The sequence below is a fragment of the Topomyia yanbarensis genome, chromosome 3 (genome assembly GCF_030247195.1).
Source record: "Topomyia yanbarensis strain Yona2022 chromosome 3, ASM3024719v1, whole genome shotgun sequence".
In the NCBI taxonomy this organism is placed as follows: Eukaryota; Metazoa; Arthropoda; class Insecta; order Diptera; family Culicidae; genus Topomyia; species Topomyia yanbarensis.
The window spans coordinates 286,864,477-286,886,636 of NC_080672.1; the positions used below are offsets into that span (position 1 = coordinate 286,864,477).

The following is a 22,160-nucleotide window of genomic DNA, read 5'->3' on the forward strand; positions in this document are numbered from 1 at the left end:
TTAGTTGATCTCTTGGACTTCCATCGTGATCACCGCAAGGCTCTTCAATAAAAAAAAGGTTTCGTGGAAAAAACAATAGCTCCACCAATTATCAATATATTTTCATAAACTAATGTTTGTTTGTTTTTTCTCTGGAAAAATGTGCTATCAAAATACTAATACTTTGATGTAATCAAAGTATTAGTATTTTAATCAAAGTTAATTACTTAATTTTTTAGCATAAATTTTTGGTTTTGCGAAAAATGTCACATTTTTTCAGTGCATTTTTTTGTGCGCACAAATTTTCATCCCCCGCCACTTTTTCTCATAGTTTTAATGTATAAAATACGATAATCGAACAATTTTTTGTACTGTACTAATTGCCAGAAAATCATGGAAATTCATAAACCGAACACAATTGCAAAGTTTTGTTCGAATTGAATATGGCCATATTTACTGGTCGGCCCTCTTTAGAGTAAGGTGGGGTAAACTTGCGCGTGGGGCAAAAGTGCGCATAGGACGTTTAGAAGCACACAAGCGCTAGAACCTGGCAACTCCGTATTTTTTAGATTTAGTTTATCATTAAGGTTCAAGTTACCTTTTTTAAGCATGTGTTAGAATTGAACGCTTGGTAGTGTGCGTAGAAAAATTTGTGTTCAGCTTTGCCACCGGATTATCCATTTAAACCTTTTTAAAACTCTAAAAGAAGAATATCAGTCGATTTATTAGATCATCACGATTCAATTCATGCAAAATACCTGCTGGAAAAACCATCGGCTTAGCTAAATGGTGCTTTTGAAAAAGTGGCTGTGGTTTTTTCATTGCGCAGTTGTGTTGCGTACCACAGCTCGGTGTGGTAGTGTGATAAAAAATCACAGCCACTTTTTCAAAAGCACCATCCAGCTAAGCCGATGGTTTTTCCAGCAGGTATTTTGCATGAATTGAATCGTGATGATCTAATAAATCGACTGATATTCTTCTTTTAGAGTTTTGAAAAGGTTTAAATGGATAATCTGGTGGCAAAGCTGAACACAATTTTTCTTACGCATACTACCAAGCCTTGAGGTAACTTGAGCCTTAAGTCAACTAATCGTCAACATATAAGTATGAAAGGTTTGAATATAGTGGCTTGAAATTAAGGGGGAATGACCATTTTTCGCTGCTTTGTTTGTTCTGATCTTCTACAGATGTTAAATTACGACATTCGTCGTCGTATGCTTCGGTATAATACTTTCTTCCGCATTCTTTTTGCCAGAGCCACTTATGGCTATAATGAGACATTCGCCTGTATTTCGTCTATTCAACCGTTGTTCTGATGTCTTTGACTTTAACTTATCCCGTAGCGTTATACAAAGCCAACTGCCCATTTTAGAAGAAATTCATAATTTCTACGATTTTGTCTAAATCTTCGAATTCGTTATCAATTCTCCACAGATCTTTCGTCGTCTACTGCCACTCGATGTTAAAATGACCAGACGTCCCAAAGCTATTGTTCTTTTCCTGCTTAATTAGACATCCCAAAAAGTGTTCCACATTTTCAAGCATGTTAAATTTTATTACAAAATGCCCATATTGCACAGATTTTGTACAAAACAATCACAAAAGGTTTTGAGTCTTCGTGCCTTATCTTCGAACAACGCATGTAACATGCAAAAGGAACCATTTAATTCTGATTCTTGCCGTAACGATGACGACTACTAGTAAGAGTCAGATCACGTATGTTTGCTAAAACATCTGTCTTACAAAAAGATACATCTACAATAAGTTGCTTCATGCCGAAAGCATCTGATTACTTTAGGATAATTACGATACTCGCGCCGTTGTATTTAGTACAACACCTTTAGAAACTCTAGCGAAATCTTCTTTCGGTGCCAGCAGCTGCTCATTCGGAGAGCCATTCGCGCGAGTGCTGGAGGGTTAAGACACATTATTCGATTGACGCAATTTAAATCAAACAAACAAGTACAAAATGTACCAATGTTTAAAAAATAACTCCCACATGAATGAATGAAAAAACAATGATTTACCGATTTTTAATTTTAAACATTCTTCTACTTTCATCGTCTGGTTGCTGTTCTGGATCATGTGAAATAAACGTATTACATATGTGTTCCAAATGCGATTCGTTCATTCCCTTGAATATCAGCTCTAAAGCAAAGCTTTAAAATATTTTTGAAAATATTATTACAGCTATAAAATTCACCTGGATACGTATAAACATTCGATTCCATTTGTGCTTAATGGTGCTCTCCATAATTGGCTGTAAAGTTTGGTTGCGCAAACAAACAGAACGCTTCCTTTTGGCAAAATGGAAAACAACACACATTTATCATTCCGTTGCAAACATGACTCCCAACAGCTAATGGGAGTAGGTGAAGAACACAAACTACATGGTCTGGGCCGGTTCGAAATTGATTCTACCAAACCGATAAACCACAAATGTCACCGCAACACAATTTGTCATTGCCGTGTAGAAAGGCGATAATTGCAAATACGTGACAGTTGCCTTGAGTTTCCAAATTCCAGCATGTATGCGCTATCTAATCAAAGCATTGCTCTTGAAAACAAATGAATATCGCTATTCCTAGTTCCGATTTCGATCAAGCAACGAAAAAAGTAGGTACCGTAGGAATGCTGTCACGGAAATGGTGCATTCAAATTGGTGCATCGGATTTTTTCAGGTCAGACGAACAGGAAATAATGATGTGGGTGGCACTGGGAGCAATATGAAAGCATTTTTTACTACATACTATGGATGGTTTTTAAAGCTTACCGACTGTTTCGGCTTCTTGTTCCACTTCATCGTGGTGATGTCACGAACGCGAGGGGCCTACCTAGAGGCGGTACCAACGGGCGACAGTTTCGTGCACCAGCTGACTAAATTGCACTGTTTTTCACTTGTTACACTTTTTAAACAATTTGATTTTTTCTGCGTGGTCACTGGGAGTGCACTGAAAATTATCACATCGATGCTCCGTTGGACCTGACAGAAGGTGGCGGAGAAACAGGCACAGCAAGCGGGGAACTTCATTTGATTCTTCTTTTCCTCATGCTGTTACGACGGCACTATACTTGTGATAATGAGGCGATTTAACCTGCCGAGAGGACAAAACAAAAGAAAATGTTAACTATTTTATCTTTCATGTCATGCTACGGTTAAATTTGAATTGAATCAATAGTATCTCGCTGCGTGTTAACTGATGTACGTAACCTACAGATTTGGCTGTCGTCAAATTTTGCGAAAATGTGCGAATCTCCTACCTGACAAACAGGAATTAACATTCATCAAATCGTCTGTGATCGTCAGATTTAGAGTAGGGTAAACAGGTCTAATACGCCCCCCTTAAGCAAAAATAGCTATATTTCACCATTCGACGCTATGATCTTCTCACTAACTACTCTAATTTATTGTTATATTAGTTAGAAATTAGTACCCGTTTCATTTTTTATTAAAAACATCTTGATACAAGTACAATTAAACATTTTTCAAAGATGCCTAAATTCTAGTTTTTTCTTTCACCCAGGGCAAAATGCCCCCGGTGAAAGTGTAATATGCCCCACAACAAGAGGACGGTATGCCTCACAGCAATCGGTGATTATGCCCCACAACAATGGGTGGGGCGTTTTGGCCGATGAAGAGCTGTTGTGAATACATGAATAATTCTACACACACACATAGTTTTAAACCAAGCTATAAACTAAGATAGTAACTATAACATTCTAGTAAGCTACTTGAAATAGTTCTATCGAATCCGACTATTTCTAATTGGTTGTAATGCTATTGGAAAAAGTGGAAGCTTACATAAAAGTAGCTCTTTTGAAACTTTTGTGTATATTGTTGTTTTGCAACATATTAAAAATACCAAACTAAGTTAGTACGTTGATTTCATGAAACGATACTGTTATCAGTCATTTTTACTTTTTAGATAATTCAGGAATCCTGGGAATCGAAGAGGGGCATTTAGCCCCGGTGGGGCGTATTATACCCTTTTACCCTACATTTATATTTTGGGTACGGTGCACACAGATATACGCCAACAAACCTCTTTTCAGTCTGCGATGGCATGAGTTTTATTAGCACAGCGTTAATTGCCGTATCACACATAACAGGCTGAGATGAGCTTAAATCTTGTCTAGTATATTAGTACATATAATTCAGTGAGTGAAAATAAAAGTCACTAGAACAGAACATGCTTCGTATAACCCGCTTCAAATAAATTAATATCTCAAAATCAAACTCAAGCATTAAAAATCGGACAGGAGCTCTTTGATATAAGAGTATGAAAACCGTAAAAAAACTACGAACTGTAGATGTAGGACTACAGTACTGAATGTGAAATATTTCATTTCATAGTACATTTGAATTAATAATAAATCAAATATAAGGGAACCAGGGGCTATTTGGATCTACCTATGCAAATTGCCCTTTTAGGAGGGTAGATCTGAAAGAATTTATCAGTCAAAGGTCCTAATTGTTAGTTTGAAACCTCAGCTACATTTTGAAGCATAAACATTCATTTTCACCACTCCATGGCAACGCTAGGCGACGATTTGCAAAACTACGTTTCTTCATCCTTTTACAATGTAGGGGTAATCGGAGCTCCCTACGGGGCAATTCAGACCATCATTTTTTATTTATTTTTGCAACAGAATTATGTTTACCTATGAAATCTTAATTGGAGAAACTACTTAAGCAAAAAAAATATTGTGTTAAAAAGTAGTCACAGCTGTCGACTTACGCCTCTTATATTTTCTTTGATATGACATGTACAATCGTGTGCGTAGCCGCAAGCCGTAGAACGGTGGTTGATGGAATAGGGGGTCCGAATAGCCCCGTACGCTCATTTCGCACAAAAGTTGTGAGCGCCTTGAAAATATCTGTATTTTCACCCAAACAAAAAAAAACCATTTTATAAAATAGGAGCCTCAAGCTTTCCAAATCACTTACATGTTATTTTTCCATCTTTGTTAGTTTCATGGGTTTACCATTATACTGTTTTTTGCGTATAATGAACTAATATCTGGAACTGTTTTAAATCTATATGGGAAAATCTTTCCCTTGCAAAATTGTAAAACCTTTTCGATGGAGTGTGGTAAAAAACGTCGATCGGTGAAAAAATCAAGTTTTAGACAATATAGTGACAGTTCATGTATAGAACAAGTTTCTAGTTTTATTTTGCCATCATTGTAACTTTCCTAAATTGCCGTTCCAATCATATCTATCCCATGTTCCAAATCATTAAATTGAGAAAAATGCGATACAAGTTTCAAACATATTCTTTTGTCTATCTATTGTGAAATTCTATTTTCAACATTGAAATTCTTTGGCGGGCCAATTATGCTTGGAATATTGATCAAAAGCCTACCTAATCAAAGCATATGAACAGAGAACAGACATCCATGATCGAACAAAAATATGAATTAATATACGATAAACACTAGCGCACAGTGGCCGGAAACGCCAAAATCGTGAAATTAATTCACTAGAGGCCAAACCGTTGAATATATTTACAAGGTGTCTTTGGAAGAATTGTTTGTATGAATATTCCCCACTATCTGATAACAATTGAAATTAGGCATGGCTTACTATGATCGAACTAAAAAATTAACTTTTTATACTGACGACATAGGAAGTTGGTGTCTTCGTAAAAGTTTTAGAAATGCTCATAGTGAAGAATATTGTTGAAGAACTTGAGCTTGTAGGACTAAAGGTTATCGAGTTATAAGGCGTTTCCTATGGCAACCCCCTTAAATCTATTTTTTTAATATAACTTTTTTTATTGTGACTTTTCGTACAAACTATGTTGAAGACAAATGTGTAGGTATCAAAACTACATAATATTGTCGAAGACTGTATGTAAAAATACTCATTCGTTTCAAAGTTATTGAAGATTTTTACATTTTTTATGCCAACTTCAACTACGTATAAGAAAGAAAGGTGCAAACCAAAATGCACAAACTGGCACTTTTTTAACTCTTTAAACTAAATAAAATAAACAATAAAGCTAAGAAGGTTTGGTGCGTAGCACTCTAGAACCCTATGAATAGGGTAAGCTTACTTTATCATGTTTTTTGACTTTTTCCATACAAAAATTAGCAAAAAAAATTTTTTTTTGATTTTTTTACCCCAATTTTTTAAATTTTTGGTTTGATATTCAATTTTAAGTATTATTTCAACTTATACCTGAATAGTTCAGATTTTTTAAACGAGGGAGCAAAAATATAGTCATACGAACAATTCTTCCAAAGACACCCTGTAAATATATTCGTTGGTTTGGCCTCTAGTAAATTAAGTTCACGTTTTTGGCGTTTCCGACCACTGTGATAGCGCCGCCACACCAACCTATCCCAACTATCTGTCAAATCTATTCCGGAACCGGTTCGAAATCCTGAATGAATTCAGTATGGAATCTTGCTCAAAGAAAACAACCGATTTCGTCTCTATCGGGGTATGCATTTGAGCTGGAATTCATGCTGGAAGTCCGAACCGGTTCCGGACTAGTTCGACTGGGTAGAGGAATAACCGCTGTCAATTCTGTCGAACTCAGCCACAAAAAACATGACGACAGTAGCGCACCTGCTTTGGATATCCCAACTACTTTTGAAACAGTTAGAAATTTTACACAAGTTGAATGCTGAAGATGGACGTCTGTTCTCTGTGGCATATGTGTCCCACTGCACTGCGGTACGCGCTTTAGAGAACCTGTGAAACTATTGTCGCGGAAAGTTTGTTTTGTGTTGTGGTAACGGTATTATCACGAAAATTATTTGGTACATTAGAGTAACTCAACGCATGTGTAAATTTAGTGAAGATGAAGTACTCTGATTCGAGGTCGAAGCTGATTCGGGAGAAAGGTGTTTTAACACACACGTATTTGTGGATAGGTATGATGTATCCAATGATTTAGACGAAGAGTAGAATGGAGTCAAATAGGTGTGGGGGTACAATAGGTATATAGGGCATTATCTTTGCTATGTTATTACAGATGTGAATAATACATGGTCGAGAACATCGTTGACGACTGTCTTTTCGGCTGTTACCGTGGATCAGCTGTATTAGTTAAGGTGTCGTTTATGTTTTCGCGTGTTGTTCTGCGAAAACGCATTGCCTTTCGTCCTCGGTATAGTACATTTAATCAATGTAAAAAATGTCAAGTGAGTTTTTTCTTGCGTAAAAAATAATGCTGAACACGAATATTATGTTGATTTTCGACATTTTCGTTCTTGAAAAAAAAATACGGACATCAACATGAAACATACGCTTGGGGGCACGATAAATTAGCCATTTGGGGGCACTATAGGTCACTACTATAATGCAAAGTTGAAAAATTTTAACAAGAAAATTGAACGCAATTTCGTGCGCAAAACTCCGAAATTAAGTGTGAAAGGAAAGTTCTCGTGATCAAAGAAAGCGCCTTAGATATTTCGCGTGAGTTAACAATATAGTAATTTGAGGAGTTGTTGAAGTAGATAATCGAGAAAAATATGATTGAAAAAGAAAAGGAAAAGGAAATCCAACAAAATACTCTGAGACGCAAATGTAATCCACGCACAGCTAAGCAACTATGTTAACCGGGATGCACAACTTCAATTCTACACTCTGGCGACGACGAGGACACCGAAGAAGTCATTTGCAAGTACAAAACTAGACGCAGCAGCTGAAAAAAACATGTTCTTTTTTCAAATTTCCTTTCGCGGTTTCATGATTTTTCATCATTTGTCACTTCCTTGTTTTCTTACATGAATGACGCCAATGGATTGCATTGTGTTATTCATTTTTAAACAATCTGCAGTATTCATACTCTTCAAATAAAAGATGAACCGCTGATTTTCTAGGTGTGTACATTGTTTTCATACCACCAGATTTTCAGAACACCAAAAAAAGTTGCATTTTACTTTAAAAATGTTTAGCCTTAATTCTTTTACACTTAGCCTCGGCTAGGTATAAAGATTGCAGGGCACCAGGTCCTATAAGCCGGAATACAAACTGAAAGAGTTCTTATGTCATTTCTGCTTGACGACACAGCAACGAAACCAGGGTAGTTGCTTGAAACAAATTAGCGGTGGTAAGAACAAATCTGATATATTTTTCGAGTATAACCCAATTCGATGTTCAGTTCATAAACCTGGGTCAATTTCAGCATCAACCGTAAACGACATAAACGTAAAATAGGATAGTTGTACTGACAACCCTTACGCTAAACCTCTAGAAGTTCCGTATTGGAGTGTAACGAATGCAATGGTCTTAATCATATATCGAAGTAATAAATATACAAGAATCGAAAATAATTTTATATGTGGACTTAGATGAGTTGAGTAACAGTGAATTCAGTCATAAATAGGCTTTGTATCATGTATTAGCAGAATCAAAGTAGGATAGGCTGAGTGGAAATGAATGACGGGGAATCAATGAATTGATCGAACGTAAATAATAAACCTTTGTTGTACTTTCCATCGATTCGCGGAAATTTATTGCTAAGAAAGTTTTCTTCTTTGCGCAGCGCAAGCACAGATTGCTATCATGCACGCATGCAATTGCGAACCCAAACGAACGGTGCATAATTCTCGAATCAAACAGCTGTGTGAGTACATCGTACCCGTACACGAGTGGAAGATACGCACAAAGCAAAATGAGTCAACGCCAGTGATGATGGGTAGAGCGAAAAAGAAAACTAGTACCACGACGCTATGTTAATCGTGCTTACACATGGAGCTAGACTATACATGCGCACGTGTTTAACACAAACTAATGCGTTCGATATTGTACATAAAATGTGTGCTTGAAACGAGCACAGCACAAGGGAAATCATGGTGTTTGATCGGACAAGCTCAGCCGCCTGTTAAACGGTACTGCGTAGCCTGTGGAGGTATCGACAGCCAGCAGTGTACCAGACTTGTCAGTCTGCTACACTGACTGTGGAAGCACGCAGCGCAGCGCTCTGCCTGCAATTCAACAGACAACTAAGCTTGTCCGACCAATTCTGTTCCTTAAATAGTTGATGATGACGTCGTTCTCATAGAAGCGTAGCGCGCTAGGTACATAAATTTGTCTTGCCAAACTTGGTAAGTGCTACCTTGTATGTGCAAATGCATGGTATTTTGATTATGTTATACATCGTTTAGATTTTTAATGCCATAGAATCAAAATTTTATGGGTTTGTCCATTGGAATCTGTTCTTAGAAGTATTTCTGAGTGACATGAGCAAAAATTTTGAATTTTTTTGTGAGATGGCTGAATTATAAGCGTTTATAACCTAACCTCTTTTCGTTACATACCATTTTTGTTGAATTTGTAAAGTGCATCCCCATATCGAAAACAAAGACGTAGTCCTACGTCAAAATATTCCGGTTCATACAAAGTAGATATTTTTCTTTATCCGACTTTCAATCTTAAACGAAACGGTATACGGATTTTCCTGCGAACGAATTATATATGTTTAGCAGCTTTTTATGCTGGGGGTTCATCGTTGCTGGCTTTCTCGAGTGAGAACTTTTTAAGTGACTCTTATACCGAAAGATCTCAGTCGGATTTTCACGCTTGATGCTTATATCCGATTTTTATATTCTAGTAGATTTGAAGCGCGTTTTACGAAACATGTTCTTTTCTTGCGACTTTTATTTTCGGTCGTTAATATGGAGCAATTTCACGATCAAAAATTATACGGTCTTTCAGACTTTCATGATATTTTGTAGGGTTGTACCCCATCGAAAGATAATGGATCCGTTTTGTTACTCTGTTATTAGACATGGTTCTTTTGCTGATGTACTGGTCAATCCGTAATTTCGCGAATGAATTTTTTTCTTTAAATTCCATAACTTCTGAAACGCTGACCGGATGTTTGCTGTAAACCCAACAAAAGAATATGAAACATACCAGAATGCATAATTTGGATGTTTTTTTTCTGATTTGCACGATCATCAAATTACATTAAAATCATTCATTCCAACCAACCAACCATTCTTGGTCGAGAATAGGGTTGTTAATCGATAATTAATCGTCATCGTCGATAACGTTAACCACCCGTCAACGTTATCGGAAACTCCGTTAACGATAATGTATCGTCAGATTCATCGTCATCGTCGATAATTCATCGGTGGTTATCGCGATACATTTTGCGTTACTTTCCCGTTTATTGGAGTTGAAGTTGATGCGGTTAACTTTCAATTGTTTAGAAATAAATAGCTATTAAAGGACATGTTGTTGGCAGTTGAAAATCAATAGTATTGGACATTTTCTATGCACAGTGGGGTCCGACGATGTGTCAAAATGGAATTTTTTGTCAACTTTTCGGGAGTGTTTTATATTGAAGGGAAAGTTATTGGCAGTTGACAATCAATAGTTTTGGACATTTTCAATACACAGGGGGTTCGACGATGTGTCAAAATGGATTTTTTCAACTTTTAGGGAAAGTTTATTATATTGAAGAAGTTATTAATAAGTGAAAATCAATAGTTTAGGCATGTACCGTCGGTGCGTCAAAATAGAAATTTTTTCAACCTTTCGCAAACTTTTTATATTGAAAGGCAGGTTGTTTTCAGTTGAAAATCGATAGTTTTGGACATTTTCAATTCACAGGAGAATCCACCAGGGCACAGTGTTTTCAAAATGGCAAAAAGGTGAAAGAAATTCTTTGAACCACGAAAAACATTTTTAGCTATAGTGTCTTCAGCAAAGTTTATTTATATTTTTTTGCATTTAAAAAGTATTAGTTGGGTGATTAATCCCTCTAAAGCTGAGAAGCAAGTTTTTGTTTGGTCATTTATGAAAATAAAAGAAAACTTTTTTTGGCAAAGTTGTTGAGAATATCTTTAGTATTAACTTCGCTAAAGAATATGTGTCTATCTGTCGATTTAATTATACGTTTGTGAAGATTTCTTTGATATACCCCACAAAATTGCTTATTTCAAAATACTTTTCCTGGTAATTTTGTAGAATTTCAAAATGTTCCAAGATTTCGTTCAGCATAAGAAAATAGAGAATTTTTTTTAATGTTAGTTTATTTGTATCTCTTACAACTTAGAAGTTATCGAATGATTTAGTGTCCAAAAACGCAATGTTTTAGTATGGAAGCCACAAATTTCCGCAGGTATAGCTTCACCAAGACTAATCTGTAAAACAAACACTATCAAAATCGTTTGGTGGTCTCTAGTCTACGTTCAAGTCAAATTCGAGTAAATTCCTTCTTTAGCATATCTTTCTTATCTGACAGATGCAAAATATACAAAAATAATACTACTGTACTGTAAGACCTCCTAAGGGAAATTTTTACTAAATAATCAGTACGGGTTATGAGGCTTTGTCGAGGGACTAAAGAAGATTATTTTAACTACTTCAGTTTATTAAAAAAACGTGTTTAATCCACCTAACAGTGTGATGAGACATTTCTTATAACTCTTATCACTCTTCGGATATTATATCGTTTGAGAGCATTTAGAACTTGATGCTTCGCGATGTTTTTGATAACACATACTACATGGGATAGTGGCAGGACTCAGAGAATCGCTCAAATCAGCATAGGACAACATCAGTGCTAGAAATCTCAAACAAAATCAATGGGAAAGCGAAAAAATGGCCCATAAAATAGACATACCAACGAATTATTGTTAATGCTCTGTTAATAAAATATCTATATTGTGGTGGGAAAACTGAATTTTCTTAAAGGGGTTATATATTGTACTGAAACAAAAAAAAAACGATTTTTTTTAATCGATTTGAAGTTTATATTTTACTCAAATTTCCATCGCGACTGAGAACTAAGAAATCAACGCTTTTTCTTGAAAAGGGCGATACTAGCAGTGATACCATTCAAAGAAAATCAACAGTGAATATTTCCAGACTTGGTTTTATTTCCTATTTAAGAACTATTGTGTTTTTTGACATCCTAGCTTGCATGATTCAGTGATCGAAACCCAAAACTTCATAAAGTATTTGAAATTATTAAATTAAAATTTGTTTTTGCTATTGAAATTGACAAAATGATAGTATCGCCCCTTTGGCGATTGTTTACTTTTTCGGTCCCATCTATCAGCATTGAAGTATCGCCCTTACGTTTTTTTTACAATAACTACCGTTCTACACCACCGATTTCGTCCGGGTTTTTTCAATAGAGATCATTGTTACTATTTACAGCTGGTATCAGTCTGATAATCCTAAAAAATACGAAAATAACAGTTTCGCCTCTAAACTGCTAGCAAAAAAAGTATCGCCCTGTTTGTTTGCATGGAGCGGGGAGGGCGAAACTTTAAAAAAACTAACAAAAATACAGTTTCGCCCGTTGTATTTTTTGCTGTAGTTTAAGAAAGCAATATCGTAGAATCAAAATTTTTAGGTTAATTTGTTGCGTTTCAAAGCCCTCATTCGCATGTAAGAAAAAAGCCCTATGTTTACATTTGTAAGTATCGCCCTTTTCACAAAAAAAGCGTTGAAATGAAATCGCAGCTCCTGATATCACGCTATCTCTGAAGTACATGCGTGCATAGTTTCAAATTTTACTTCTACATCGACTTTTTCTAAAGGTGACTTCCCAGTAGTATTATTGATTTGAATTATTATCGCTAATCCTAATGCCAAAGAATAAATAAATACCTCACGAAAACGAACCGTTTGGGAAAATCATCATCATTACTGGAACTTTCATTTTCACGAAACTTTTCGATAACCTTCCGTCACTTGCGTTAATGCACTGGGTGCACAGTGCTCTAAAACTCTAGCGAAATCGTCTTAGGGCACCAGCGGGTCTGTAAAGAATACTAAAAATTAATTTCTATTCCATAATTTTCAGTTCAGCAATTCGAGAGTTCGTGCTCACCGCAAACCATGAAAAATAGACTACGTTGTGAAGCGATGATCACTATTTATTAAAAAATCACGGTTAAATAAAAAATAAAACTATAAAAAAATTTCAAATAGTTTATAATTTTCACAAACCTATTAGGAAAAATTGTGTAATAAGCTTTCGTAATATTGTGTAGGAAAAAAGCTGAAAATTTGAAAAGAAATCTGAGGATTATGATTGATTACAGAACTCTGGAATTTTCTATTGGAATGTTTTCAGGCATGAATTTGATATTGATGCTATTTAATAATAGTCTTGATTTCACAGTTGTCTAATTTAGACAACTGTGAAATCAAGACCAATAGATCAGTTACATATCAGGACTCCATTCCGATAATTTATCAAAAGTCCTCATGATGTTTACAACAACAGGTTATCAATCTACGGATCAGATAATGTTATTGTAATATTGAATTAAATCAGTTTGCATCAATAAATTTTCAACTCCAATCCAATATTTTTTTGTGTGGTGGGGGGGGGGGGCTGTATGGTGTTAAAACCTTTTCTTGGCACCGCCGTTGCTTGGAGTTATTTATTTCGCTTTTCATTTTCCGATATGTTTCAGATCAATCCGATGGTCATAAGTTAGAAAAATTGCAGTCAGAAGGTTCGCACAAATGAACATTTTTGCACTGATAAGTTATCAAGTTCCTTCTAGACAACTTGGAAGTGTTCGGTGATTATTTCTAGCGGTTGTAGATAGTAAAATGAAATACAAAATTTGTTTTATCGAAATAATGTTTAGCTTATTTCAATGGATTATTACTATATTGAACAATAAATAGGCGACGAAGAGTAATCCACAAACAACAAGCCATAACTTTTAAAGTATTCAAAATAGATATTTGAAGTCTTCAGTAAAGTTATTTGCAAAAGTAAGAGCTACAAATTTGCTGAAGGCATCATTTCGTTATAATCACTTCCAAGAAAATTTGTGAAAATATCTCACTCATAGAGGGATTAATCAGCAAAAGCACAATACCAAAAGAAAGAGCATATTACCTCTATTAAATTCTCCGAAGATACAATTGACCTAAAATAAGCCGTTTTGGCGTTAATAATAGATTACATGTTTTTGGTCATATTTCTGGCAATGGGAAATGATAAAAATCTTTCGTCCGCATTTAATATTAAATATCTCTTTTGATAATAGTCCGATTTCAACAATCTATAGCTTGTTCGAAAGGTATTTGTTTAAGCTGTCTAAGAACATATAAATTGTTAATCTATATTGTCAATTCCGGCAGATAATTTAAAAAAACTGCCAAGAACGCCATTTTTACACATTCAAACATTCATATCTTAAAAACTAAACATCAGAATCAAAAACAAATTAATAGCGTTCATACTGTTTTTTAGTTCTTTCATTTAAAATTGGTTTGGATAAGATCGGTTCAGCCATTGCTGAGAAACACGAATGAGAATTTGTCCGTTACATACACACACACACAGACACACACACACACACACAGACATTGTCCCAAATCGTCGAGCTGAGTCGATTGGTATATAAGACTCGGCCCTCCGGGCCTCGGAAAAAATCTTGAAAGTTTGAGCGAATTCTATACATTTCTTTTATAAGAAATGTAAAAAGGGAAAAAAATATTAGTCTTGGTGTTTGCGTTTCGGCATAGTCTCTTCAGAACCAGAAAAAATATGTGCCGATTTTGTCAATGTCAATTCACCAAGGGGCTGATAAAAACGGGTCTTCACTGTATTCAAAAACGACTGAAACTCTATTATGAGGCCGTTCATAAATTACACTACATATTTGAGGGTAAAAGAAGGAAGCATGAAGCATCTTGTTACATAGTGGAGAGAAGAAACGGAGGAGGGGCTAAAAGCATCCCAACTAGAAAAAAAATATACATTAGAAACATGTATATTCTCCTTTTTAAAATTCAAAATCTTCTAGTTTAAATTAAAATTATAATAAAATCTGTTAATCACCACACCACTTAAATGTGTAGTATAATTTGTGAATGGCCTAATAATAGTGGTTTAGTAGTTTTTTCAATATATGTCTTTGCGTGATAAAAATTACTAATTACACAATAGCTCAAAATTTGTTTTCTTCATGGTCAAAACAATTTTGATCGCCTTTTTGCCGCACTGTGCACCTGGGACTCTTCTGTGCACCAACTTACTCGAAAAGTTAAAAAAATTCCATTTTGACACATCGTCGGACCCTTCTGCGTATTGAAAATGTCCAAAATTATTGATTTTCAACTGCCAACAACTTTCCCTTCAGTATGATACACTTTCCCGAAAAGTTGAAAAAAAAAATCCCCGCTGTGCATAGAAAATGTCCAAAACTATTTATTTTCAACTGCCAACAACATGTCCTTCAATAGGTATTTATTTCTAAACAACTGAAAGTTAACCGTATCAACTTCAACTCCAATAAACGGGAAAGTAACGCAAAATGTATCGCGATAACCGATGAACCGACGATGACGATGAATACGACGATACAATTATCGACGATGACGATGAAGGCGACGATACATTATCGTTAACGGAGTTTTCGATGACGATACATTATCGTTAACGAGTAACGCCGATAAATTATCGCGAAAAATGTATCGTATTAACAACCCTGAGAAGTTATACATGTAAACAAAAAATAAAAGATTTGAAAAAATCATGAATTTTAATGGCGATATAATATATACGAGTCTAATATTTTTCGAAAACAAAAGATCCTATCAAATATTATATAATTTTGAGATAGCGTATAACATTTCTGCCTAGAATTGCGGGTGCAACTCGTGATCCGCGAACCGTTGATGTTGTAATTTTAACTTTCTGCTAAGTCAATTTAGCCTTATTGTGTCTTTGGGAAAGTTTGTGAGCACAGGGCGGCTGGTGTAGTCGATGAAAAAAATCGATGTTTTTTATTCGCTCAATTGTTAGTATTGAACCTCTAGAATAGTTTGGCGTAATCTTGGTGCCCAAGCTGACCTTCATTTGTTTTAAATGGTTATGCGTTCCTCGTGCGTATTACCTGGCTATGCAATCACTCTGTAAATCTCTCTTTTCACCAAAGCCCAGAGGGCTGAGTCTCTTATATCATTCGACTCAGTTCGTCAAGTTCAGCAAAAACCTGTGTAGCTATATATGTGACCAACAATTGCACATCGCTTATTTGGAGATGGCCCAAGCGAATCTATCAAAGTTCGTCTCAAATGAAAGGTATAAAGTTCCCATAGGCTGTTGTAGAAATTCATTTAATTCCAAGTACCGGTTGCGGAATTACGGGTTGAAGAGTGCAGTCACGCATGAAATTTCCATATAAATCGGAATCAGTATTTTGTTTAAAATACGCGAAACTTCATTAAATATGTTCTAAATTGCTTGGATATATAGCTTCGGCTCACTGATGGCCAATCAAACCCACATTGAACACTTACCGCGAAACCGAAACTTAGGGATTGACTTGATTGACCACAATGATTTGAATTCGGAATTATGAGATTTGCTCATTCGATCACACCTGAATTTTGCATATAAACCTTTTTGTCTTTCTCCCAAAAAGGTTATGCAATCACTCTGAAAATGGGTTGTTTTATCGAGGCCTGCAGAGCTCAATTACCTCTACCATTCGGCTCAGTTCGTTGAGTTCAGCTGTGTGTGCGTATGTGTGTATGTGTATACATACGACCAACAATTGTACATCGGTTACCCGGAGACTGCCAAACCTTATTTCTCATACTTAGTCTCAAATGGTATGGAAGGTACAACGTTCCAATTGAATTTCATTCAGTTCCGACTTTTGGTTCCGGAGTTACGGGTTGAAGAGTGCGGTCACGCATTAAATTCCCATATAAATAGTGATCAGCATGTCATCTAAAAGATGGAAAACATCGTAAACTGTGTATTTAAATTGTTGGATGTACAGATTTGTTTCTCTTTATCTCAAGTAGGCACGTAGCCAGAGGGGGCGGTCTAGGGGGCTAAAGCCCCTCCTGAAATTTTTCCAAAATAAACTGTTACTATAATTGTTGCTGTAGTAATCTGTCGAGATCAGTGAGTAGCAGAAACAAGAAGTGGTGCTCCAGCCAAATACGGTGATTATAAAATTATTGATGATTCGAATAGCACCGAGCATTCATAATGTGGAACATTTCCTGAAGGTGTAAATGGAGACTTTCGGAATCCGCCTTCATCGAGTTCTGCCATGTCAGGCATTTAGCGCTCAACTAATTAGCCCAGACGAAACCATTCATTTCGAACAACTTAAAACACATGGTTGTGTGTGACAATGCTACAATTAAGATCATCCTATATATGGACGATAAGAAAATCAATGTTCCGCTACAAGATCGGATACCGCTTACTCGCAGATTAATGTCACATTTGGGAGAAATGGAATCCATTCGGAAGGGCAATTATTGAGGGCGAGAAGCAAGGAAGAAATCAGATATTCGCGAACATAAAGGCAGCAACTACGATGATGACCCGGAAATGTACAATAGCAAGATAGAAATGAACAACTCCCCTTTCCGATCCCCCCCCCCTCCAAGACATATTTGGTGAGGAAAAAATATTTTCTCGCCTCGTAAACAGGTTTCCACATGCAATGTCTAAGTGTTTGCGCGAGATCTGCCAGACAACTATTTAAACTCGTTATATTATTTTTATTGTTTACATAAGGAAATATATTAAAGACCCACGACCCGTTTGTTATTTTTAAATGATAAGTTTTTGAATTGCACACAATTTTGAATTTCTGTATTAGGTCAGTGCACACTGTGCACTTTGTACTCTGTACTCTGTACTGTGCTACACAAAAAGTATTACAATTAGTCTTAAGCCGATAAGACTGTTTTTGTTTCGCGTCATTTTAACGCAATACCATTTTTATTGAGGCTTCATTTCATTTTTCCGAGGAACTCGTTCTGTGCTAATACACTGTTAATCCGTAAATCCGTGTTATCTGCAACAAACGTGTAAAAGAAAATTCTTTTAAAAGTGGACGGGTCAGAAAGTGATAAAACAATAGGCAACCACGAAGAGCGACTAAAATGTTGGGACTGATTGAATCTATAAGCCAATAAGTTGGGATAAGTGTTTCGATTTCATGTCTTCATTATGTGACAGTCTTTCGTTCTGTTTTCGCTCGTCATGGAATAAAATGAGAGAGATAATCTGAAATAAGAGAGAAAAGAGAGGAAAACAATCAACCAATCGAAATCGACTCAAGATCACTCTTATCTTTTCTATACACTCAACACGAGTGCTTTCGGAATTGCGTTCTGATCTTTTCATTTCGTCTTCGTTATCCGTACAACTTTGATGCGTTAGGTGCAACAACTTTAATTGAAACTTTTTCCCAAATAGTGGTAAAACAAACCTGTAATCAGACAAACATTACAATTTTCTTCAAGAAGTCATAAGTCTCTTCCAATCTTGATGATGATTGTAAAAAAATCAAGAGCTAATTATTTTTTTTCAAAAACAAACCAATTACTGAGCAGATTAGTGTCCACATATTTGTTTAACGAATTGACAAAAAGTTTTGCAAAAGTTTCTCAGGAAACGGATAATTTGCTGTAATTTAAAAACAGACAATATTCATTTTTGTACCTAGAGAAATTTCTAACTTGTAAATTAATAATAATAAAATTTAATTCGTCGATGCGCCATAGCTTTTCTTGTAACAGACAACATATTTTTAGGGTTTTTAGTGTCTATTTTCTTAGTTTTGAAATTGTTGTCACTAAGAACTTTTCATAATTACGTTCAGTTTCCAGTGACTATCTCAAGTCAACAGAATTAATACATTTGTACAATAATTTTTAAGCCCCTCCCGAAACAAAATCCTGGCTATGGGCCTGTAAAGCTATAGTTATAGTTGAAAAAACTACCATTTAAAAAGTATAATACCTTCAAAAATACTCGAGATAAGAAAATATATGTTTGAATAAATGTTAAGTATTTTGACGATTAGAACAACTTCATCAAACTTTTTAAACTCACAGGAATGTTATTAAAAATATATTAAAACCACATTTCAGTGATCACCTAAAAATAACGAGCTTCAATTTATGGAGTATTTGAAGAATAAACTTAGTGTGTCGAGCTAAAATATTCTCGAATGTAATTTCCACAGCTTTGCCCATTTGGGATCATCCATAAATGACGTAGCACTAAATGGGGGAGGGGGAGTATTGTATTTTGTTATTTTTATAGAGGTTTTAACTTTAAGGTCATTCGCCTCTTCGGGTTAGAAAAATCTCCTATGAAAAATTTCTAACCCTATCTGCGGGGTTGGGACTCGAACCCAGGTGTGCTGCGTACAAGGCAATCGATTTACCAACTACGCTACGCCAACCCCCGTGTATTTTGTGATGATGTGTGACAACAGGGGGGTAGGGGGTCATGTCATGCTACTTAGCTTTTTAAAAGGGGAATAACTAACATCGTTTTTTATTTTTTTTTTAATTTTTCGATGACAAGGGGGGGGGGGGAGAATTACCGTCAAGCTACGTAATTACCAGGGGGTATTTAGAGGTTTGTGATGAAATACTACGAAGGGGGAGGGGGATGTTAAAAATCACTCAAAAAATGCTACGTCATTTATGGATCGTCCCTTTCATAAATTGAAAAAAATCTATTGAAATTTCGCACTCCTATGAGTATTAATCACTAAAATTACAACTCCAAATGGCAGATCTTTATAGCTTGATAAGTTTGCATGTTAAGTTTCAAACTAAACAAATTATTACTATTTGTTCCACTATTTTTTTTTCAAAATTTGTTGAACTACTTCGAAACTACACGAGATAAGTCAATGTACGAATATAGAAAATTGTTCATTTAATATCACATACCTTTTGGCGGTACTTCTCGAACTTATCAGGACGATTTTTGAAAAGATGTATTAATGATTCTATCTCTAAGAATCTCTAAACAACAAGCCATAACGTTGGAGATTATTTGCAAAAATATACTCTATAGCTTTACTTATCTTAGAATATTTACTTGCAAGAAAGTTTTTTTAGGGAGATTAATCATTTTAATCAAACCAGTATACGAGAAAATTTGAAACGTCTACATATCCTACAAAGATGTCATTGACCTAAATGTATCGATTTAGGTGTGATGATGAAGTGATCGCAAATTTTATCCAAAAAACTGTGCGTTTTGATAAGTAAAACTTTACATTCTTTAATGCGATAGCATATATGTAAAAGATACATAAATTTATTTTAATGCAATTAAATTATTTTCTCATATCAGATAGTTTTACCCAATCCTTAATGAAGAAAAATTGGATTCTACCAAAAAAATTCCTTAGGGAGAAATATACTGCCAGTCCCATATTGAAAAACAGCAAGCCGAGAAAAACATTCCCATTGAGCCTTATGTATGGGACAACCATGTTTTGATATTTTTTCGATGTTTTCTAAACAAACCTGGTAATCTTATTTGTGCATTGTGATTCAGTGATGATACAGAATACAATCTAACAGATAACTCATTTTCGACAACAATCCATATGGGACTCTTATGCTTTTATGGGTAGTATAGCATAGTGCTCAATTGCATTGGCTTGCTAAGCCAAACAAAATTTCGACTTCATTTGTTCTTAGCTTGAACAGAACACCTTCTCTTGCGGGACATCACGCTTGACTAGGTGTTTTCTGAGGAACACAAATCGTGTCTCTGAAGCTAGCGTCAATCCGGCGCTAGCTTAGTCCTGTCACTAAGTTAGTGTCGGACTCTGATGAAACGAAGTTGAAACACAAACTCCATAACTAATTTAATAACCACCTTCTCGAAATGTTTGCCGATTGAGATATCGTCCACTGGATTTGTTCTGAAGAACATAAGTCATTTGAAAACAAAATGAAGATCTTTTTTCCGTAAAACATCTTTCCGGGATTTGGGAGTCCCGGGAAATTCGAAAATATCTAGAAGCTCTAATATAAGCATCATCGAAAGGGTGAGTTAGGTATTATCAGCTTGCTAACAGCATGACCACTACTAAAATCGATACACTCGAATTGTCGTGACTAAAACGTGATGAGTACATATTTATAGATTTCAAAACCGGATACGATATAGTCGATCGAGATCAACTATGCCATATAATGCACGAATACAGGTTCCCAGATAAACTGACACGATTGATCAAAGCGACAATGAATCGATGTGTTACGTCCGAGTGACTCTCTTGTCTACTGTTCAATATTGCTCTGGAAGGTGTGATAAGAGCGAGAGTTGACAACTTTTTGGCTTCGCCAGCGACGTTGATATTACAACACATAATCTTAAGACGATTGCCCAGCCTGAAAAAACGTATCAAGCTGTGACAAATATTTCGGGCTTAGACTGGTATAATTTAAATGTTGTTTCTACTTTAATGTCTATGGTATGGTGGTCGTTTTGATTATTTTTCTGTCCAATAGTATAAAACGCATTTTGAAACAAATTCGACATTTTTCCAATAACCATTATTCGAGAATCTCTCAACATTAAAAGGAAGCATCACATTTCTTTTTGTTTTTTCTGTTCAAATCAATTAATAGGTAAAACAATAATTGATTTTACTATTTTATAACACTGTGTATACACCAAATAAAAATTGTACGTCCGCGATGGCTTCAATTTTTCCACATATTCTTTCTAAATCGGCTTCGACTTCGCACGAGTCTTGCATTCTCATGTGTCTGTTCATGTGTCCATTCAAACCAGTTGCTGGCAGCCCCATACACATCAAATTCATCTTTTCCAACCATTCTACGAACATTGCTTAACCAGCAGTAACCTATGTTTTTTTATAGCAATTACCATGCGAATCATTCTATCCATTGTTTTTTCTTAACTTAGATTCACATCTCATTACATTAGCTTCATGTTACACACGTCAAGAAAAGGCATCAAAGTTTCATGGTAAACTGGTTTTCAAGTTTCAGTTTGTCCAGAGTAAGCATAGAAGTGAATTAAATTATAGAGCATATCACTTAATTTAACCACAAAGATACCTACTGAAGTTGATTTTAGGTTAGTTCAATTATTCAAATTGTTTGTTTCTATAAACTATAATAGTCACCTGGCGTAATAATGTATCGCATTCCAACTTCGCCTGGCTCTCAACCTAAGTGTGTATTGTAACGGAAAGATGACTGACACGAAATTCTCAAATAATCTTTGCAGTCTTCTCTCTCCGATCAGAAGTAAAAATAACAATGTTACAAAAGAAAGTATTAAGCTTAAGGCTAAAATAATAAGGATTATGACATAAAGATTTTTCCGAATATATCAAAAATATTACAACACGAACCTCCTAAGAGCATCACTGATATCAAAATTTTATGGTACAGAAAGCACTTCGTT

General features: G+C 35.5%; 1 protein-coding gene across 4 annotated transcripts in view; it reads right to left on the reverse strand.

Annotated features, from left to right (window-relative positions):
• LOC131692247 (sodium-dependent proline transporter) overlaps positions 1-22,160 on the reverse strand; it is a 278,318-nt gene that overhangs the window by 170,280 nt on the left and 85,878 nt on the right. For all 4 annotated transcript variants that reach the window (XM_058979194.1, XM_058979196.1, XM_058979195.1 and 1 more), the window contains one exon: positions 2,753-3,074. In XM_058979194.1, the coding sequence (XP_058835177.1) occupies positions 2,753-2,782 (30 nt within the window). In that variant the 5' untranslated portion in view covers positions 2,783-3,074. The remainder of the gene's footprint in view (positions 1-2,752; positions 3,075-22,160) is intronic.